Source organism: Panulirus ornatus, chromosome 4 (assembly GCF_036320965.1).
Source record: "Panulirus ornatus isolate Po-2019 chromosome 4, ASM3632096v1, whole genome shotgun sequence".
Classification (NCBI taxonomy): Eukaryota; Metazoa; Arthropoda; class Malacostraca; order Decapoda; family Palinuridae; genus Panulirus; species Panulirus ornatus.
This window is the reverse complement of record NC_092227.1, coordinates 10536360-10560611: the sequence shown is the minus strand read 5'-3', so window position 1 is coordinate 10560611 and position 24252 is coordinate 10536360. Positions and strand designations below refer to the sequence as shown.

Genomic DNA, 24252 nt, shown 5'->3' with positions numbered 1-24252 from the left:
TGTTATGCAGAACTGTATCTAATGATAGAATCTTCATATAGGTACTCTTGTTACCTAGATGCTCCATCACCACCTCCTCCTCTTCCCTCTCTTTCCTCTTCCACCTCCTCCTCTTCCTCATTACTTTACAGAGCTACCTCATCTGTTATGGTACCTTTCTCCCTGTGGTTTAAGAAAAGTGCATCACTTAAGGTATTAACCTTTAATTTTGTAAGTTTTTGACAGCACTAGAGTATGCAGAGTTCTAAATGTGGAAGAGGATTTTGCATTTACTATCACTTAGATTATAAGGATTGTGAATTTGAATATTTTTCTAAATCTTCCTTAGATTATAAGGATTGTGAATTTGAATATTTTTCTAAATCTTCCTTCTTTGAGGAACAAAAGTTTTATATTTTTTTTATCTTCTATATCTGTTATGTGTGGTTAGCATTTATTCAGATCATCCAATTCCTTGGAATGGAGTAGGTTCAAATTTTACATTATTTTTCTTTGTAGTGATATGTGTTACAGTTATTCAGACTTGTTAATAATAAGGATTTATGACTCTGCAGTTAAAGAATTGCTTGCTGACAAATTATCATAATTCCAGAGTAAAGTAACCTTTCAGAAGAATAATCAGAATGTCAACACGCGCCTTAAGGAAACTGCAAGGGGGAAAGAGAGATTTGGACTTGCCAAATGACTGTCAAGAGGAAGAAGAAGAAGAAGAAGATGAGGAGGATGAAGATTTAGAGACAGAAGAAACTCAAGTATTGTCTTCAAAGGGACAGAATAGATTTGATTTGGTATGTTACTTGTTCTCAGTGAATCCCAGTTATGTCATAATAGACAACTGCAGAGTGCATGCTTGAACAGCCAGTTAGTTACTTGACCATAGCTTCCTTACAAGACTTATGATGGCTGCTTGGGGCTATTTGTGTGTGCATTTGTGAGAGTACCTGCTCAGTAGTTGGCTAAGCTCATTTTATACCCTCTGAATTAGATATGTCCATGAAAATTTACCTTTCTCTCTGTTATAATAGAAATAAGCGAGCAGGTGCTCATTTATGTTACACATCGACCATACAATAGTTCATCCAGGTATATGACACTCTGTGTAGAGATGAAGCATTGCAGCCTCTCACCCCCATTCATATTTACACTTGCTTTCTGATGTTGTTTGAACTTCCTGATGGTTGCCTATGTCATCTTAGGTTTGTCTTATCTATTATATCTGTACTTCAGGAGGTTGAATAGTATTAGTGTTTTTCAGTTGTAGGTTTTCCGTGACATTAATCTTAAAGTATGTTGTTGTCTCTGGAGAACCAGTTTACCTGAAGGTAATGCTACAAGCATCAGCTGCTTCAGGAGGATGGCAACTTTGTTCACTGGTCAGTGTAATGTTACTCAGCACTTTTTACTTTATTTAGAAATAGGTCTGTTTTTCTTTCATTTTAAATAAATGATGCACCTTTCTGTTATGTAAAGGGATATTTTCCAGGAGAATTGCATATTATATTAGAAAAACAGGGATGCATTTCCAACACCTCCCAGAGACTTCCTGCTTTGTTTTTACATTAAGGCTCCAGTCACGGGTGAAAGTCTACATCAAGGCCTTGTTTTAATTGAAAAATAGAGAGGATTATGAGGTTCCAAAAGAATAACAATCAGTTATTTATTTAAAAGCCTCTATTTCCTCAAAAAAGATTTGCAGGGAATTTTTTGCCCAAATTTCTATTTGTTTCAAAATTGAAATATGTCGTATTGAAATGCTTCAATACTTGAAATGATCTTGCAAAATACCTTGTAATGCTTCCCCAAGGTGACAGATACCCCATAAAAACTGAACAATCACAAGATCTTTTAAAAGAGTAACAGTTGATTACATGTTTATAGGTTTCAGTATACCCTGACATATATTTCAACCCCTGATTCGAATTTAGTATGAAAAATAGTGCTTATACTGAAATTTCAAACAAATATATTACCCTCACAAAAATTACAGGGCATTGTTTAGGGAAAAACCTTTTTTTTTTTTAAATTGAAATATGGCATAATGAAACCCTTCTGTACTTGAAATAATCATGGAAAATATTTCTTAATGCTTCCCCAAGCTGACGACAGATATCCAATTAATACAAACTGAATGATTACAGAACCTTTTAAAAGAGTAACAATTGATTACTTATTTGCAGGCCTCAGTATCCCCCAACATATATTTCAGCCCGAGATTAGAATTCAGCATAAAAAATTGTCCTTATATTGAGGTTTTCAAGTAAATTCATTACCCCCAAAGAAATACCAAAAATTGCAGGTAATTTTTTTTGCCTGAAAAGCTTTTTGTTTCATAACTGAAATGTGGCATAATAAAATGCTTCTGTACTTGAAATGATTACGGAAAAGTCTCATAATGCTTCCCCAAGCCGACAGACACCTATAAGTATGAACCAAATAATTACAGAATCTAAAAGAGTAACAGTTAATTACATATTTACTGGCCTTAATATCCCCCAACATATTTGAACCCTAGATTATAATTCAGCATGAAAAATTGTCCTTATACTGAGGCTTTAAAGTAAATATATTACCCTCACAATGATCCAGATCTGGATGTACAAAGGGGTGTTTATGAAACACTGATATGAAGAGTCAGCTTATGGTAGGAAATGTCACAGTGTATATATTATGTCTGTTTTTTATTTGTTTTCTCTAAGAATATCCCAATATTTTAGAATTACTATAGATAGTGCCATCTTATGATGGAAGTAAAGGCTAGTTATTTGAAAGCATAGTGCCAAGAGCTCTGGTTGATAAAGACAGGGCAGATCATGCATATTTTTGGAAAGTATTTAATGTGAATTAGGTGCATCTTAAGAGTATTTTTTTGGTGTAATAGATGACAGCTGGAGACTGAATGTGAATGGGTGTGGCGTTTGTCGACTTTTCCCTAACGCTACCTCGCATGCATGCGGGGGAGGGTGGGTTGTCATTTCATGTGTGACGGGGTGGCGACAGGAATGAATAAAGGCGACAAGTATGAATTATGTAAATGTGTATACATGTATATATATGTATATGTCTGTGTATGTATATATATGTATATTGTATTATACTTTGTCGCTGTCTCCCGCGTTATTGACGAAGTGCAAGGAAACAGATGAAAGAATGGCCCAACCCACCCACATACACATGTATATACATACACTTCCACACACGCACATAGACATACCTATACATTTAAACGTATACATATATATACATACACAGACATATACATATATACACATGCACGTGATTCATACTTGCTGCCTTTATTCATTCCCGTTGCCACCCCGCCACACATAAAATGACAACCCCCGCACGCGTGCGAGGTAGCGCTAGGAAAAGACAACAAAGGCCACATTTGTTCACACTCAGTCTCTAGCTGTAATGTATATTGCACCAAAACCACAGCTCCCTTTCCACATCCAGGCCCCACAAAACTTTCCATGGTTTACCCCAGACTCTTCACATGCCCTGGTTCAATCCATTGACTGCATGTCGACCCCAGTACCATATTGTTCCAACTCACTCTATTCCTTGCACGCCTTTCACCCTCCTGCATGTTCAGGCCCTGATCGCTCAAAATCTTTTTCACTCCGTCCTTCCACCTCCAATTTGGTCTCCCACTTCTCCTTGTTCCCTCCACCTCTGACACATATATCCGCTTTGTCAGTCTTTCATCACTCAATCTTTCCATGTGACCAAACCATTTCAAAACACCTCTTCTGCTCTCTCAACCACACTCTTTTTATTACCACACATCTCTCTTACCCTTTCATTACTTACTCGATCAAACCACCTCACACCACATATTGTCCTCAAACATCTCATTTCCAGCACACCCACCTCCTCCGCACAACCCTATTATAGCTATAGCCCACGCCTCACAACCATATAACATTGTCGGAACCATTATTCCTTTAAACATACCCATTTTTGCTTTCCATGATAATGTTCTCGCCTTCCACACATTTTTCAATGCTCCCATAACTTTTGCCCCCTCTCCCCACCCTGTGACTCTCTTCCACTTCCATGGTTCCATCCACTGTCAAATCCTCTCCCAGATATCTAAAACCCTTCACTTCCTCCAGTTTTTCTCTATTCAGTTACTTCCTGATTGACTTGACCCTCAACCCTACTGTAATTAATAACCTTGCTCTTATTCACATTTACTCTTAACTTTCTTCTTTCACACACTTTTCCAAACTCAGTCACCACCTTCTGCAGAGTCTCACCCAAATCAGCCACCAGTGCTGTATCATCAGCGAACAACAACTGACTCACTTCCCAAGTCCTCTTATCCACAGCAGACTGCATACTTGCCTCTCTCCAAAACTCTTGCATACACCTCCCTAACATCCACATCCATAAATAAATTAAACAACCATGGAGACATCACGCACCCCTGCCGCAAACCAACATTCACTGAGAACCAATCACTTTTCTCTCTTCCTCCTCGTACTCATGCCTTACATCCTCGATAAAAACTTTTCACTGCTTCAAGCAACTTGCCTCCCACACCATATACTCTTAATACCTTCCACAGAGCATCTCAATCAACTCTATATGCCTTCTCCAGATCCATAAATGCTACAAACAAATCCATTTGTTTTTCTAAGTATTTCTCACATCTTCAAAGCAAACACCTGATCCATCCACACATCCTCTACCACTTCTGAAACCACACTACTCTTCCCCAATCTGATGTTCTGTACATGCCTTCACCCTCTCAATCAATACCCTCCCATATAATTTACCAGGAATACTCAACAAACTTATACCTCTGTAATATGAACACTCACCTTTATCCCCTTTGCCTTTGTAAAATGGCGCTATGCATGCATTCCGCCAATCCTCAGGCACTTCACCATGAGCCATACATACATTAAATATCCTCACCAACCAGTCAACCACACAGTCACCCCTTTTTTTATAAATTCCACTGCAATACCATCCAAACCTGCTGCCTTGCCGGCTTTCATCTTCTGCGCGCTTTCACTACCTCTTCTTTGTTTACCAAAGCATCCTCCCTGACCCTCTCACTTCGCACACCACCTTGACCAAAACACCCTATATCTGCCACTCTATCATCTAACACATTCAACAAACCTTCAAAATACTCGCCCCATCTCCTCCTCACATCACCACTACTTGTTATTACCTACCCATTAACCCCCTTCACCGATGTTCTCATTTGTTCTCTTGTCTTATGCACTTTATTTACCTCCTTCGAAAACGTCTTTTTCTTTTTTATTATACTTTGTCACTGTCTCCCGCATTAGCGAGGTAGCGCAAGGAAACAGACAAAAGAATGGCCCAACCCATCTACATACATGTCCACACAAGCACATATACATACCTATACATTTCAATGTATACATATATGTACATACACAGACATATACATATACACACATGTATATAATTCATACTTCCTGTCTTTATTCATTCCCAGTACCACCCTGCCACACATGAAATGACAACCCCCTCTCCCTGCACGTGCACGAGGTAGCGCTAGGAAAAGACAACATAGTCCACATTCATTCACACTCAGTCTCTAGCTGTCATGTATAATGCACCAAAACCACAGCTCCGTTTCCACATCCAGGCCTCACAAAACTTTCCATGGTTTACCCCAGACACTTCACATGCCCTGGTTCAATCCATTGACAGCACGTCGACCCCAGTATACCACATCGTTCCAATTCGCTCTATTCCTTGCACGCCTTTCACCCTCCTGCATGTTTAGGCCCTGATTGCTCAAAATCTTTTTCACTCCATCCTTCCACCTCCAATTTGGTCTCCCACTTCTCTTTCCATCCACCTCTGACACATATATCTTTTTATTCTCCCTAAGATTTATTGATGTATATGTATACGTTGAAATGTATAGGTTTCTATATGTGTGTGTGTGGACGTGTATGTTTATACGTGTTTATGTGAGTGGGTTGGGCTATTCTTTAGTCTGTCTCCTTGCGCTACCTCGCTAATGTGGGAGACAGCGACAAAGTATGATAGATTTGTGGTTTGTAAGAAAATTATGGAAAATGGAATTATATGGCATCGCTGTTGATTCTCTTCATATCTTGTTAACAGTTGATCCAGGGGTCTCCATCAGAGTCTGAAGTGAAAGAAGATGATGACTTAACTGAAGCGGGTGAAGGAAGAGATGATGTCCAGAGAGGTGGAGCCTCACCACAGCCTCCATTTGGGTCTGGAGCTAAACGGAAGCGCAAGAAAAAGAAGAGGAGAGGTAAAGCCAAAATTCCTGCCAGCAGTGAAGATCCAACAGATGTAAGTACTCTCTTGCAAAAGTTTGTTCTTGCTATAAGATAATAAACTTAAGTATGAAGGAATAAGTCATAAGTATATAGTTATCCAGATAGCTATCGTTCTTTACCCCCTCTTATTGGATTTCTGCTGCTTTGAGGCTGAGCTTTACACATAAGGAGGTTAAGATATTGTGATGTAATTACACAGTTTTGGTGCTCTACACATGAACAGGGTAAGGTGGGTTATTGTGATCACACAACCTCTGTGAAGTTTACTCTATGCTTAGGGTGTTACAACATACAGGCAGAATTCACTCTCTTCCTAAATGAATTCCCATTACCTTCAGAAAACCTTAACAAAGGTCTTCCCATTTGCACTGACCTAACAGTCATATCGCAATGCCCTGACGCCACAATAGCATCAGCAAACATGCCACAACATTGCACAATTGGAATGATAACACCCAGAACAGAATGATGGAATTCATGGAAGTCTTCAATAATTTTTTTGTATTCCCAAAGAAGTATGAATCAGACTCACACCTTCCAGTCACCTTGAATGGACAATCACTCCTGCAAAACAGTGCGCCAACTGTTTTAGCTAGACATCACATACAACATGTGTAACATTCACTCCCCACACCAAAAACATTAATGATTTAAATGCTAAGGTGAGTAATGTGGCAGTTGAGGGTATAATTAGAGGCCATGAAGTATTCAGTGCTATGAATGAAAATGGTGAAGAGCTTGTGGAGTTGTTCATCCTGTCTCAAAGAAGGTTGATCGTTCTAACCCTTCTAACTATTTTGCTGTTACTTTGACATCTACTTTTTTCAAAGTCTGAATCCTCGCTCAAGTTCCATATCCTCAGATATCTTGAATCTCATGGTCTTCTCTGTGATCACCAGTATGTCTTTTCATAATGCGAGATCCATTGGTGATATTCTTTCCTATCTTACTAATGTCTGGTCATCATTCTGGAAGATTTAGGGGAATCCTGTGTTGTTGCCTTTGATATATCAAAAGCTATTGACATAGTATGGCATTGGGGTATCATCTCTGTTTTAGAGGGTGGTGTAAATTTTTTTTTGTGTTGAGGATGTATCATGGGATAGTGTCAAAGGCTTTGCTGATACCTGTTGCTACAGGTACACCCCCGATTTTCCGGCAACTGTTGGTTCGGTACCTACTTTAGTCCGGACAAAATTACGTGAGGGAACTTGAAATTACCATGGCCACCAGACTAGTTTACTGGGCGGCCACAGATGGTGTTGTGTGTAGGGCGTGCTTATTTACATTCTTTACTCTGCACTTGTTGGTGGTGATACTGCAATTCTGTGAGATTCTGAGCTTATTGTGCTTAAGTTTAACCTTAGCTATGGCTTCTAAGGCATATGAGAGTGTCACTTGTGGTGTCAAACATAAACACCAGTCCATATCAATCCAAGATAAAGTAGAACCATTGAAAAAGAATGGACCGTGGTGTTTTGGTGCGTAAGCTGTGTGACTTTCAGTGTTGATTCATCATCTGTTTATGATATAAAGAAGCACAGGGAGAAATTGTATGCAGACAGTGATTCCAAGAAGCAAATGATGAATAGAAGAACTATAAAAGATGGTAAGAGTACTGAGCACAATTGAGTGATGATGGAATGGTTTCGTCGGAGTGATGGAGTGGACTTGTCAGGTAGCATGATAATGGACCAGGATAAGTTGTTTCTTAAAGAACTTAAATCACATCATGACGTGACTGTAGTGAAGGATGGCTTCAAAGATTCAATAAGCGCCATGGAATTTCCGTGAATAAAGTGTGCGGAGAAAAGCGGTCTGCAAACCACAAAGGAGCTGCCAAGTTTGTGGACGAATTTGCAAAACTCGTAACTGATGAGCACCTCAGTCCTGAGCAGGTATAAAATGCAGACAAAACTGCATCATTCTAGCGATGCACACCTAGGAAAACACTAACAACAGAAGACAAAGAAGACCCCACAGGATTCAAACAATCTAAGGACACACTTACCATCTTAGGATGCTCAAACATTTAATATTTGTTTGATGTAAATTTCTAGCAGTCTATGGTATACTTTAGACACATGGGAGATGTATAATTAGTGGGTTAGAAGTGTGTTGATGAATTATTATTACGTAACTACGGTTGGTCCAGCAGAATGGTTAATCCGACAAGGCTTTGGAACCAAGAGTGCAGGAAAATTGGTGGCGTACATGTACTAATATCATGTGGGAAGGGAGTAGTAGTTGGTTGAAGCCATCTAGGCCATTGGTTCTTGTGAGGTCCTTGTGTAGTTTGATGATGGTGTGGTTAGGTCTGGAGCCATATTGTGTAGGTAAGAGTGGGATAATTTGCTTCATTTTTTTGTGGATCAGTTTTTCATAGTACTTGGATACTGAAGACAGAAGTGAAGACAAATGAAATATGGAGAGGATTTCTGAAACCTCTATGGAGTAGTGACTTTGAAATTTTAACCTAAAATGTTTTGTAACTGTTTATGTGCACCTTCATATATTTGAGATTAGATTATGCTAGATTGCAGAGTTTTTTAATTCAGAATCATATTTGCTTAACTTTTTTCATAGAATACTCTGGGACTTGCAGATTTTTACTGTTATTTATCTGATGTGCTTTTCCTTGTTGTTCAACAGGATGTCCTATGCAGAATATCAAATGACAAAAAAGATTTTATTTATTGTAAATGAAAGGAGCAGGGTGATATTGCGCTTTGTGACAAGAAAGATATTATTCATTGTAAATGAAAGGAGCAAGGTGATATTGCACTTTGTGGTTCACATGTTGATTTTTCCCTTTTCCTTTTGCCTTCAGAATGATAAGGATGATATTGATAACATCATTGAAGAAGTGAATGCCATTTCTGGTGAAAGTCGAGTTCAAGTCACCATTGAAAAGCCAAGTAAGTGATTTATGATTTTTTTACAAGGATTTTTTTCTTCAGCCCTATTCTGTCTATATCTCTGGCTTCTGCTCCAGTTGGAGAGATGTTATTGGCACCATCATGCAGTATGCAGGAGTGACCACAAGAATGTGATCACTAAACATTGTCATGAAAATGATCACCCACAGATCTGGAAAATCCGTTATTCTATACCCCTCTGCTGATTATGCCACATGCAACATCACTGAATGTAATAAGTGCTAATACTAAGAACTCTAATTTGTCCCCAGGCAGTTTTAAAGCCCATCCTAGGATTAACCAAATCATTATGAGAGAATTGACAAAACACGAAAACATGGTAAAAGTTGTTCAAGACGCACCCAGGTACCCAGGTCAACCCCCGCCATGTGACCCCCCCCCTTAATCACTCTCCCTTTCAGTGGTTGCTGGAAATCCTCCCCACCTGTTTTTGATTTTCCAAAATAGGGAACAGAGAAGGTGGCCAAGTGAGGATATTCCCTCTAAGGCTCAGTCATTTGTTCTTAAAACTACCTCACTAACACAGGAAATTGAGAATGCCTGAAAAAGAAAAAGACAACAAAAGCCACATTTGTTCATACTCAGTCTCTAGCTGTCATGTGTAATGCACCGAAACCACAGCTCCTTTTCCACATCCAGGCCCCACAAAACTTTCCATGGTTTACCCCAGACACTTCACATGCCCTAGTTCAATCCATTGACAGCATGTCGACCCCAGTATACCACATTGTTCCAATTCACTCTGTTCCTTGCACGCCTTTCACCCTCCTGTATGTTCAGGCCCCGATTGCTCAAAATTTTTTTTACTCCATCTTTCCACCTCCAATTTGGTCTCCCACTTCTCCTCATTCCCTCCACCTCTAACACATATATCCTCTTTGTCAATCTTTCCTCACTCATTCTCTTCATATGACCAAACTATTTCAGTACACCCACTTCTGCTCTCTCAAACACACACTTTTTATTACCACACATTTCTCTTACCCTTTCATTTCTTACTCGATCAAACCTTCTCACACCACATATTGTCCTCAAACATCTAATTTCCAACACATCCACCCTTCTCTGCACCACCTTATTTATAGCCCATGCCTTGTAACCATATAACATTGTTGGAACCACTATTCCTTCAAACACCCATTTTTGCTCTCCGAGGTAACGTTCTCACCTTCCACACATTCTTCAAGGCTCCCAGAACTTTCGCCCCCTCCCCCACCCTTTGACTCACTTCCGCTTCCATGGTTCCATCTGCTGCAAAATCCACTCCCAGATATCTAAAACACTTCACTTCCTCCAGTTTTTCTCCATTCAAACTTACCTCCCAATTAACTTGTCCCTCAACCCTACTGAACCTAATAACCTTGCACTTATTTACATTTAATCTCAGATTTTTTTCTTTCACACAGTTTACCAAACTCAGTCACCAACTTCTACAGTTTCTCACCTGAATCAGCCACCAGTGCTGTATCATCAGCAAACAACAACTGACTCACTTCCCAAGCCCTCTCATTCACAACAGACTGCATACTTGCCCTGCTCTCCAAAACTCTTGCATTCACCTCCCAAACAACCCCATCCATAAACAAATTAAACAACCATGGAGACATCACGCACCCCTGCCGCAAACCAACATTCACTGGGAACCAATCACTTTCCTCTCTCCCTACTCGTACACATGCCTTACATCCTCGATAAAAATTTTTCACTGCTTCTAGCAACTTGCCTCCCACACCATATGCTCTTAATACCTTCCACAAAGCATCTCTTTCAACTCTATCATATGCCTTCTCCGGATCCATAAATGCTACATACAAATCCATTTGTTTTTTTAAGTATTTCTCACATACATTCTTCAAAGCAAACACCTGATCCACACATCCTCTACCACATCTGGAACCACACTGCTCTTCCCTAATCTGATGCTCTGTACATGCCTTCACCCTCTCAATCAATACCCTCCCATATAATTTCCCAGGAATACTCAACAAACTTTTTTTTTTTTTTTTTTTTTTTTTTTTTTTTTTTTTTTTATACTTTGTCGCTGTCTCCCGCGTTTGCGAGGTAGTGCAAGGAAACAGACGAAAGAAATGGCCCCCCCCCCCCATACACATGTACATACACACGTCCACACACGCAAATATACATACCTACACAGCTTTCCATGGTTTACCCCAGACGCTTCACATGCCCTGATTCACTCCACTGACAGCATGTCAACCCCTGTATACCACATCGCTCCAATTCACTCCATTCCTCGCCCTCCCTCAACAAACTTATACCTCTGTAATTTGAACACTCACCTTTATCCCCTTTGCCTTTGTACAATGGCACTATGCATGCATTCCTCCAATATATATTTATTTGTTTATTTTGCTTTGTTGCTGTCTCCCGGGTTGGCGAGGTAGCACAAGGAAACAGACGAAAGAATGGCCCAACCCACCCACATACACATGTATATACATACACATCCACACACGCAAATATACATACCTATACATCTCAACGTATACATATATATATACGCACAGACATATACATATATACACATGTACATAATTCATACTGTCTGCCTGTATTCATTCTCATCGCCACCCCGCCACACATGAAATAACAATCCCGTTCCCCCTGTGTGTGCACGAAGTAGCGCTAGGAAAAGACAACAAAGGCCACATTCATTCACACTCAGTCTCTAGCTGTCATGTATAATGCACTGAAACCACAGCTCCTTTCCACATCTAGGCCCCACAGAACTTTCCATGGTTTACCCCAGACGCTTCACATGCCCTGGTTCAATCCATTGACAGCACGTCGACCCCGGTATACTACATCGTTCCAATTCACTCTATTCCTTGCACGCCTTTCACCCTCTTGCATGTTCAGGCCACGATCGCTCAAAATCTTTTTCACTCCATCTTTCCACCTCCAATTTGGTCTCCCACTTCTCCTTGTTCCCTCCACCTCTGACACATATATCCTCTTTGTCAATCTTTCCTCACTCATTCTCTCCATGTGACCAAACCATTTCAAAACACCCTCTTCTGCTCTCTCAACCACACTCTTTTTATTACCACACATCTCTCTTACCCTATTATTACTTACTCGATCAAACCACTTCACACCACATATTGTCTTCAAACATCTCATTTCCAGCACATCCACACCACTCTGCCTAACTATATATATATATCCCACGCCTCGCAACCATATAACATGTTGGAACCACTATTCCTTCAGACATACCCATTTTTGCTTTCCGAGATAATGTTCTCGACTTCCACACATTCTTCAATGCTCCCAGAACTTTCGCCCCCTCCCCCTCCTTCACTTCCGCTTCCATGGTTCCATCCGCTGCCAAATCCGCTCCCAGATATCTAAAACACTTCACTTCCTCTGGTTTTTCTCCATTCAAACTTACCTCCCAATTGACTTGTCCCACAACCCTACTGTACCTAATAACCTTGCTCTTATTCACATTTACTCTCAGCTTTCTTCTTTCACACACTTTACCAGATTCAGTCATCAACTTCTGCAGTTTCTCGCACGAATCAGCCACCAGCGCTGTATCATCAGCAAACAGCATCTGACTCACTTCCTAAGCTCTCTCATCCACAACAGACTGCATCCTTGCCCCTCTTTCCAAAACTCTTGCATTCACCTCCCTAACAACCCCATCCAGTAACAAATTAGACAACCATGGAGACATCACACACCCCTGCCGCAAACCAACATTCACTGAGAACCAATCACTTTCCTCTCTTCCCACATGTACACATGCCTTACATCCTCGATAAAAACTTTTCACTGCTTCTGACAACTTGCCTCCCATACCATATGTTCTTAATACCTTCCACAGAGCATCTCTATCAACTCTATCATATGCCTTCTCCAGATCCATAAATGCTACATACAAATCCATTTGCTTTTCTAAGTATTTCTCGCATACATTCTTCAAAGCAAACACCTGATCCACACATCCTCTACCTCTTCTGAAACCACACTGCTCTTTCCCAGTCTTATGCTCTGTACATGCCTCCACCCTCTCAGTCAATACCCTCCCATATAATTTCCCAGGAATACCAAACAAACTTATACCTCTGTAATTTGAGCACTCACCTTTATTCCATTTGCCTTTGTACAATGGCACTATGCAAACATTCCGCCAATCCTCAGGCACCTCACCATGAGTCATACATACAGTAAATAACCTCACCAACCAATTGACAGTACAGTCACCCCCTTTTTTGATAAATTCCACTGCAGTACCATCCAAACCCGCTGCCTTGCTGGCTTTCATCTTCCACAAAGCTTTTACTACCTCTTCTCTGTTTACCAAATTATTCTCCCTAACCCTCTCACTTTGCACACCATCTTGACCAAAATACCCTATATCTGCCACTCTATCATCAAACACATTTAACAAACCTTCAAAATACTCCATCTCCTTCTCACATCACCACTACTTGTTATCTCCTCCCCATTAACCCCCTTCACTGATGTTCCCATTTGTTCCCTTGTCTTATGCACTTTATTTACATCCTTCCAAAACATATTTTTAGTCTCCCTAAAATTTAATGATACTCTCTCACCCCAATACTCATTTGCCCTCTTTTTCACCTCCTGCACTTTTCTCTTGACCTCCTGCCTCTTTCTTTAATACATGTCCCAGTCATTTGCATTATTTCCCTGCAAAAATCATCCAAAGTCTCTCTCTTCTCTTTCACTAATAATCTTACTTATTCATCCAACCACTCACTAGCCTTTCTAATCTGCCCACCTCCCACGCTTCTCATGCCACAAGCATCTTTTGTGCAAGCCATCACTGCTTCCCTAAATACATCCCATTCCTCCTCCATTCCCCTTATGTCCTTTGTTCTCACCTTTTTCCATTCTGTACTCAGTCTCTCCTGGTACTTCCTCACACAAGCCACCAAACCAAGCTCACTTACTCTCACCACTCTCTTCACCCCAACATACTCTCTTCTTTTCTGAAAACCTCTACAAATCTTCACCTTCTCCTCTACAAGATAATGATCGGACATCCCTCCAGTTGCACCTCTCAGCACATTAACATCCAAAAGTCTCTCTTTCGTGCACCTATCAATTAACATATAATCCAATAACACTCTCTGGCCATCTCTCCTACTTACATATGTATACTTATGTATATCTCTCTTTTTAAACCAGGTATTCCCAATCACCAGTCCTTTTTCAGCACATATATCTGCAAGCTCTTCACCATTTCCATTTACAACACTGAACACCCCATGTACACCAATTATTTCCTCAACTGCCACATTACTCACCTTTGCATTCAAATCACCCATCACTATAACCCGGTCTCGTGCATCAAAACTACTAACACACTCACTCAGTTGCTTCCGAAACACTTGCCTCTCATGATCTTTCTTCTCATGCCCAGGTGCATATGCACCAATAATCACCCATCTCTCTCCATCAACTTTCAGTTTTACCCATATCAATCTAGACTTTACTCTCTTACATTCTATCACACACTCCTTTCACTCCTGTTTCAGGAGTAGTGCTACTCCTTCTCGTGCTCTTGTCCTCTCACTAACCCCAGACTTTACTCCCAAGACATTCCCAAACCACTCTTCCCCTTTACCCTTGAGCTTCGTTTCACTCAGAGCCAAAACATCCAGGTTCCTTTCCTCAGACATACTACCTTTTTTTTTTTTTTTTTTTTTTTTGCTGTGTCGCTGTCTCCCGCGTTTGCGAGGTAGTGCAAGGAAACAGACGAAAGAAATGGCCCAACCCCCCCCATACACATGTATATACATACGTATACACGTATACATACGTATACACATGTATATACATACGTATATTGGAGCGATGTGATATACCGGGGTTGACGTGCTGTCAGTGGATTGAATCAAGGCATGTGAAGCGTCTTGGGTAAACCATGGAAAGCTGTGTAGGTATGTATATTTGCGTGTGTGGACGTACGTATATACATGTGTATAGGGGGGGTTGGGCCATTTCTTTCGTCCGTTTCCTTGCGCTACCTCGCAAACACGGGAGACAGCGACAAAGTATAATAAGAAAAAAAAAAATATATATATATATATATATATATATATATATATATATATATATATATATATATATATATATATAACTGCAGAAGCTGGTGACTGAGTTTGGTAAAGTGTGTGGAAGAAGAAAGTTGAGAGTAAATGTGAATAAGAGCAAGGTTATTAGGTACAGTAGGGGTGAGGGTCAAGTCAATTGGGAGGTGAGTTTGAATGGAGAAAAACTGGAGGAAGTGAAGTGTTTTAGATATCTGGGAGTGGATCTGTCAGCGGATGGAACCATGGTAGCGGAAGTGGATCATAGGGTGGGGGAGGGGGCGAAAATTTTGGGAGCCTTGAAAAATGTGTGGAAGTCGAGAACATTATCTCGGAAAGCAAAAATGGGTATGTTTGAGGGAATAGTGGTTCCAACAATGCTGTATGGTTGCGAGGCGTGGGCTATGGATAGAGATGTGCGCAGGAGGATGGATGTGCTGGAAATGAGATGTTTGAGGACAATGTGTGGTGTGAGGTGGTTTGATCGAGTAAGTAACGTAAGGGTAAGAGAGATGTGTGGAAATAAAAAGAGCGTGGTTGAGAGAGCAGAAGAGGGTGTTTTGAAATGGTTTGGGCACATGGAGAGAATGAGTGAGGAGAGATTGACCAAGAGGATATATGTGTCGGAGGTGGAGGGAACGAGGAGAAGAGGGAGACCAAATTGGAGGTGGAAAGATGGAGTGAAAAAGATTTTGTGTGATCGGGGCCTGAACATGCAGGAGGGTGAAAGGAGGGCAAGAAATAGAGTGAATTGGAGTCATGTGGTATACAGGGGTTGACGTGCTGTCAGTGGATTGAAGCAAGGCATGTGAAGCGTCTGGGGTAAACCATGGAAAGCTGTGTAGGTATGTATATTTGCGTGTGGGGACGTGTGTATGTACATGTGTATGGGGGGGGGGGGTTGGGCCATTTCTTTCGTCTGTTTCCTTGCGCTACCTCGCAAACGCGGGAGACAGCGACAAAGTATAAAAAAAAAAAAAAAAAAAAAAAAAAAAATATATATATATATATATATATATATATATATTTATTTATTTATATTTATTTTGCTTTGTCGCTGTCTCCTGCGAAAGTTCTGGTAGCGTTGAAGAATCTGTGGAAGTAGAGAACATTATCTCGGAAAGCAAAAATGGGTATGTTTGAAGGAATAGTGGTTCCAACAATGTTATATGGTTGCGAGGCATGGGCTATAGATAGAGTTGTGCAGAGGAGGGTGGATGTGCTGGAAATGAGATGTTTGTGGACAATATGTGGTGTGAGGTGGTTTGATCGAGTAAGTAATAATAGGGTAAGAGAGATGTGTGGTAATAAAAAGAGTGTGGTTGAGAGAGCAGAAGAGGGTGTTTTGAAATGGTTTCGGCCCATGGCGAGAATGAGTGAGGAAAGATTGACCAAGAGGATATATGTGTCAGAGGTGGAGGGAACGAGGAGAAGTGGGAGACCAAATTGGAGGTGGAAAGATGGAGTGAAAAAGATTTTGAGCAATCGGGGCCTGAACATGCAAGAGTGTGAAAGGCGTGCAAGGAATAGAGTGAATCGGAACAATGTGATATACCGGGGTCGACGTGCTGTCAGTGGATTGAATCAGGGCATGTAAAGTGTCTGGGGTAAACCATGGAAAGTTGTGTGGGGCCTAGATGTGGAAAGGGAGCTGTGGTTTCGGGCATTACTGCATGACAGCTAGAGACTGAGTGTGAACGAATGGGGCCTTTGTTGTCTTTTCCTAGCACTACCTCGCACACATGAGGGGGGAGGGGGATGGTATTCCATGTGTGGCAAGGTGGCGATAGGAATGAATAAAGGCAGACAGAGTGAATTGTGTGCATGGGTATATATGTATGTGTCTGTGTGTGTATATATATGTGTACATTGAGATGTATAGGTATGTATATTTGCGTGTGTGGACGTGTATGTATATACATGTGTATAGGGGTGGGTTGGGCCGTTTCTTTCGTCTGTTTCCTTGCGCTACCTCGCAAACGCGGGAGACAGCGACAAAGCAAAATAGATAAATGAATGAATATTTTTTTTTTTTTTTTTTTTTTTTTTGCTGTCTCCCGCGTTTGCGAGGTAGCGCAAGGAAACAGACGAAAGAAATGGCCCAACCCACCCCCAAATATATATATATATATATATATATATATATATATATATATATATATTGGAAAAAAAAATGTAGCTTAGACATTGAAGCTTATTGATACAGTGGTTAAATTGATGAGAACTACTATTGACGTTTGTGTAAATAGATTATACATTTCCCTTTTCCATAGCCAGAGGTTGAACCATTATGTGACATTCATTTTCTCATTTCATTTCAAGCTAGAAGTTTCAGTTTTCTAAATTATTTCTTACTTTTTTCATATGTATATGAAGAATACCTCGCAAACGCGGGAGACAGCGACAGAGCAAAAAAAAAAAAAAAAATGAAGAATACATATGTATGTGTATATGAGAAGAAAGATCATGAGAGGCAAGTGTTTTGGGAGCAGCTGAATGAGTGTGTTAGCGGTTTTGATGCACGAGACCGGGTTATAGTGATGGGTGATTTGAATGCAAAGGTGAGTAATGTGGCAGTTGAGGGAATAATTGGTATACATGGGGTGTTCAGTGTTTTAAATGGAAATGGTGAAGAGCTTGTAGATTTATGTGCTGAAAAAGGACTGGTGATTGGGAATACCTGGTTTAAAAAGAGAGATATACATAAGTATACGTATGTAAGTAGGAGAGATGGCCAGAGAGCATTATTGGATTACGTGTTAATTGACAGGCGCGTGAAAGAGACTTTTGGATGTTAATGTGCTGAGAGGTGCAACTGGAGGGATGTCTGATCATTATCTTGTGGAGGCTAAGGTGAAGATTTGTATGGGTTTTCAGAAAAGAAGAGTGAATGTTGGGGTGAAGAGGGTGGTGAGAGTAAGTGAGCTTGGGAAGGAGACTTGTGTGAGGAAGTACCAGGAGAGACTGAGTACAGAATGGAAAAAGGTGAGAACAATGGAAGTAAGGGGAGTGGGGGAGGAATGGGATGTATTTAGGGAATCAGTGATGGATTGCGCAAAAGATGCTTGTGGCATGAGAAGAGTGGGAGGTGGGTTGATTAGAAAGGGTAGTGAGTGGTGGGATGAAGAAGTAAGATTATTAGTGAAAGAGAAGAGAGAGGCATTTGGACGATTTTTGCAGGGAAAAAATGCAATTGAGTGGGAGATGTATAAAAGAAAGAGACAGGAGGTCAAGAGAAAGGTGCAAGAGGTGAAAAAGAGGGCAAATGAGAGTTGGGGTGAGAGAGTATCATTAAATTTTAGGGAGAATAAAAAGATGTTCTGGAAGGAGGTAAATAAAGTGCGTAAGACAAGGGATCAAATGGAAACTTCAGTGAAGGGCGCAAATGGGGAGGTGATAACAAGTAGTGGTGATGTGAGAAGGAGATGGAGTGAGTATTTTGAAGGTTTGTTGAATGTGTTTGATGATAGAGTGGCAGATATAGGGTGTTTTGGTCGAGGTGGTGTTCAAAGTGAGAGGGTTAGGGAAAATGATTTGGTAAACAGAGAAGAGGTAGTAAAAGCTTTGCAGAAGATGAAAGCCAGCAAGGCAGCAGGTTTGGATGGTATTGCAGTGGAATTTATTAAAAATGGGGGTGACTGTAGTATTGACTGGTTGGTAAGGTTATTTAATGCATGTATGACTCATGGGGAGGTGCCTGAGGATTGGCGGAATGCATGCATAGTGCCATTGTACAAAAGCAAAGGGGATAAGAGTGAGTGCTCAAATTACAGAGGTATAAGTTTGTTGAGTATTCCTGGTAAATTATATGGGAGGGTATTGATTGAGAGGGTGAAGGCATGTACAGAGCATCAGATTGGGGAAGAGCAGTGTGGTTTCAGAAGTGGTAGAGGATGTGTGGATCAGGTGTTTGCTTTGAAGAATGTATGTGAGAAATACTTAGAAAAGCAAATGGATTTGTATGTAGCATTTATGGATTTGGAGAAGGCATATGATAGAGTTGATAGAGATGCTCTGTGGAAGGTATTAAGAATATATGGTGTGGGAGGCAAGTTGTTAGAAGCAGTGAAAAGTTTTTATCGAGGATGTAAGGCATGTGTACATGTAGGAAGAGAGGAAAGTGATTGGTTGTCAGTGAATGTTGGTTTGCGGCAGGGGTGTGTGATGTCTCCATGGTTGTTTAATTTGTTACTGGATGGGGTTGTTAGGGAGGTGAATGCAAGAGTTTTGGAAAGAGGGGCAAGTATGAAGTCTGTTGGGGATGAGAGAGCTTGGGAAGTGAGTCAGTTGTTGTTCGCTGATGATACAGCGCTGGTGGCTGATTCATGTGAGAAACTGCAGAAGCTGGTGACTGAGTTTGGTAAAGTGTGTGAAAGAAGAAAGTTAAGAGTAAATGTGAATAAGAGCAAGGTAATTAGGTACAGTAGGGTTGAGGGTCAAGTCAATTGGGAGGTAAGTTTAAATGGAGAAAAACTGGAGGAAGTGAAGTGTTTTAGATATCTGGGAGTGGATCTGGCAGCGGATGGAACCATGGAAGGGGAAGTGGATCATAGGGTGGGGGAGGGGGCGAAAATCCTGGGAGCCTTGAAGAATGTGTGGAAGTCGAGAACATTATCTCGGAAAGCAAAAATGGGTATGTTTGAAGGAATAGTGGTTCCAACAATGTTGTATGGTTGTGAGGCGTGGGCTATGGATAGAGTTGTGCGCAGGAGGATGGATGTGCTGGAAATGAGATGTTTGAGGACAATGTGCGGTGTGAGGTGGTTTGATCGAGTAAGTAACGTGAGGGTAAGAGAGATGTGTGGAAATAAAAAGAGCGTGGTTGAGAGAGCAGAAGAGGGTGTTTTGAAATGGTTTGGGCACATGGAGAGAATGAGTGAGGAAAGATTGACCAAGAGGATATACGTGTCGGAGGTGGAGGGAACGAGGAGAAGTGGGAGACCAAATTGGAGGTGGAAAGATGGAGTGAAAAAGATTTTGTGTGATCGGGGCCTGAACATTCAGGAGGGTGAAAGGAGGGTATACCGGGGTTGACGTGCTGTCAGTGGATTGAATCAAGGCATGTGAAGCGTCTGGGGTAAACCATGGAAAAGCTGTGTAGGTATGTATATTTGCGTGTGTGGATGTATGTATATATATGTGTATGGGGGTGGGTTGGGCCATTTCTTTCGTCTGTTTCCTTGCGCTACCTCGCAAACGCGGGACACAGCGACAAAGTACAAAAAAAAAAAAAAATATATATATATATATATATATAGATATGTGTGTGTGTGTGTGTGTGTATGTATGTGTACATGTATGTGCTTTTATGTACATATATGTCTGTATATGAGTGGTTTGATTGTTCTTCGTCAGTTTCCTGGCACTACCTTGCTGACACAAGAAACGGCATTCAAGTATGATAAAAGATAAAATATATGTATTTATACATTTATTTTTTCATACTTGTTCGCCATTTTCTGCATGAGCATGGTAGCATCAAGAACAGATTAATAAGCTTTTGAGGGATAATCCCTTACTTTGCTCCTTGCTCTGTTCTTTCTTTAAGAATGTAATACAGGAAGTGAGGATTTCCAGCCCCCTGCTCTTGCTGATCTTACTTGCCATCTACAACACATAGGGAATATGTGGGTAGCAATCTCTCTCTCCTAACCCCAGTGTACAGTGTTTGATATATTGAGGTTTTGTTGTATGGTGTTTGATATATTGAGGTTTTATTGTATGGTGTTTGATATATTGAGGTTTTATTGCATTCTGCTTGGGGCTGATATTTTGTGACTTATAATGTGTCATACTTATCTTTTAGATGTTTTAGGAACTTCATTTGTATGTAATTCATAATTAGTTAATGCTATGGTAGGTAAGCAAAATGTTTGCAGGAGACTCGATAAGTCATGTTGATTTTAGGATAGATAAATGAACTCTGTTACCATAATGTCAAATGTGCACTGTAGATTTATTACAGTGTATACAGGACATGAACAAGTATAGTGAACTATTCATATATGCATGTAGGACCATATACAAGTTAGTGATGATAAAATTTTTTTTTTGAAAAGTATGGAATGTTGATATTCTCTCCTGCTGTTGCTAGATGACAAAGTCCCACGGAATCTGCTGATGGTGGAACATAGACACTTGAATCCACAGAATGAAATGAAGAGGATATTTGGTTCAAGAGTTGTGCAAGCAAATGAAAATAAGTAAGTATACCAAGAAATATGTGCCTTTGTATATTAAAAGCATAATGATAGTTTACATTGTTCTGTTGATTACATTTTTGTGGTAAGCAGTAGAAGACGGATTTTGATTGGTTCAGTGATGATAGATATAATCTTTTTATTGGTCATTAGTGATAACCAGATTGAAATACAGAATTCCATCAGTACATGTGCAGTTTGCAAGCAATCATTGCTTATTCAGTGCCATGAAATTTCTTCATGGCTTGCCAGTCTGTTATTCAATAAGATAATAACATAACAGGGATAGTATGCATACTGTTCATGCTCATGATGTTTGATTAGTGTGTACTAACTGATTTCTGGATGATGTTTGTGTTCTGTTCGTGTTGCAAACTGTATGCTGTTATTAGGGTGAATTGGTTTTCTGTAGTGGCAGTAGGCAGATGTCTCTCTGGTCCAAGCAAGTATTTGTTGGACATTGCTGACCAGTTTGTATTCTGGATTAATTATGATGCCATTTGCAAACACCATGCAATACACCTCCCTTGCTCCCCACTACTAACATACTGTGAACCCACACCTTGCTCTAGAACCTTTCAATTTTCTCATTCCACTCAGTCCTTAAGCAGCTTAAACAACTACAGTCATTATATATCCTTGATGCATACCTTTTTTTGCCAGGAACCACTCTCCCATCTTCCTTCCTACTCACACACATACCTAATTCTCCTGGTAAAGACTCTCCTTTATGTTTTTAACTCCATTTACTCATATATTTGTTACACATTGCACATGATATCTCTGTCTATCCTTTCATGAACTTTCTCTAAATGTATGAGTGCCTCACACAGCTCACTCTTTTTTTCTCAAAGTATTTATCACACAAATTCTTCATAGACTGCTCCATGCATTCTCCACTACACACATGTTTATGATAACTATAAATCTGTTGTGCTGCATTTGATCTTATCTCTTTTCATAAGCATTTGTTTGGAAATGATAGCTATATGTTATTATGTACAGCATATAGTAAATATTTTACCAGAATCACTAGTACAGTGAATTTGTTGAGATTGGTACTCTTACTAGCACATATATATATTTATGGTGATTTTAGGTATGAGACGCTCCTTTTGATTGTATATTTTTTAAATGCATTTTTACATAACTGATTATGATTTTTTTTACACCAAATAGAAAATCTTGTACCATCTTTGCTATTTTAAAGCAGCATTGATCATAAATATCTATAGATATATATTTGTTTTATTGATTATTTGGTAAGGATTTTCAGTGTGTGTATGGATCATGATGAGGTGCCTGAGGATTCATGGAATGCATGTATAGTTCCATTGTACAAAGGCAAGGGGGATTAAGGTGAGTCCTCAAACTACAGAGGTATAAGTTTGTTAAGTGTACCTGGTAAGTTGTATGGAAGGGTATTGATGGAGAGGGTGAAGGCATTTACATAGCATAAGATTAGGGAGGAGCACTCAATGATGTGTGGATCAGGCATTTGCTTGAAAGAATGTACGTGAGAAATACTCAAGAGAACCAGATGGATTTGTATGTGGCATTTATGAATCTGGAGAAAGCATATGATAGGGTTGATAAGAGATGCCTTGTTGAAAGTCTTGAGAGTATAAGGTTTGTGGGGAAAGCTTTTAGAAGCATTGAGAAGTTTTCATCGAGTGTGTAAGGCATATGTATGAGGAGAGGGAATGGTTTCAAGAGAAGGTTTGTCTGCAGCAGGGCTGTTGATGTCACCATGTATGTCCAGTTTGTGTATGGATAGGATGGTGAATTAGGTAAATGTGAGAGTCTAGGAGAGAGGGGTGAGTATGCAGTCTATGGGGGGATGAGAGGGGTGAGTATACAGTCTAAGGGGGGATGAGAGGGGTGAGTATGCAGTCTATGGGGGGATGAGAGGGCCTGAGAAGCGAGTCAGTTGTTGTTTGCAATTGCTGATGATAGAGCACTTGTTGCTTATTCAAGTGAGAAACTGCAGAAGTTGGTGACTGAGTTTGGAAGTGTATGTGAAAGGAGGAAGTTGAGAGTTAATTAGGTTTAGCAGGTTTAAGGGACAGGTTAGCTGGGGTGTAAGTTTGGAGGCAGTGAAATATTTTACATACCTTTTAGTGAATATAGCAGCAAATAGAACCATGTAAGCAGAAGTGAGTCATAGGGTGGGGGAGGGGGGCCAAGGTTCTGGGAGGGTAGAAGAATATGTAGAAAGAGGGAATGTTATCAGGGAAAGCAAAAATGAGCATTTTGAAGGAATAGTAGTCCCAACAATATTAAATGGATGTAAAGCATGGGCCATAGATAAGGTTGTGGAGAGGAGGGTGGATGTGTTGGAAATGAAATGTATGAGGACAGTATGTGGTGTGAGGTGGTTTGATTAAGTAAGTAATGAAAGGCTAAGGAGAGTTGTGGTAATAAAAAGTGGTTGAGAGAGATGAAGAGAATGTGTTGAGATGGTTTGGACATTTGGAGAGAATTAGTGAGGAAATGTTGACAAAGAGGATATATGTGTTTGAAATGGAGGAAGCAAGGAGAATGGGAAGACCAAATTAGCAATGGAAAGATAGAATGAAAAAAGTTTTTAGTAATCAGGGTCTGAACATGCCAGGGGAGGTGAGTTGTGTGCATCGGATAGATTGAATTGGAACAATATGGTAAACTAGGTTGACATGCTTTCAGTGGACTGAACATGGGCACTTGAATTATTTTGGGC

General features: G+C 40.3%; 1 protein-coding gene across 1 annotated transcript in view; it reads left to right on the top strand.

Annotated features, from left to right (window-relative positions):
* Nulp1 (Nuclear localized protein 1) overlaps positions 1 to 24252 on the top strand; it is a 79679-nt gene that overhangs the window by 14564 nt on the left and 40863 nt on the right. The window contains exons 2-5 of the mRNA XM_071693590.1: positions 593 to 788; positions 6121 to 6318; positions 9136 to 9223; positions 21428 to 21536. Of these exons, the coding sequence (XP_071549691.1) occupies positions 624 to 788; positions 6121 to 6318; positions 9136 to 9223; positions 21428 to 21536 (560 nt within the window). The 5' untranslated portion in view covers positions 593 to 623. The remainder of the gene's footprint in view (positions 1 to 592; positions 789 to 6120; positions 6319 to 9135; positions 9224 to 21427; positions 21537 to 24252) is intronic.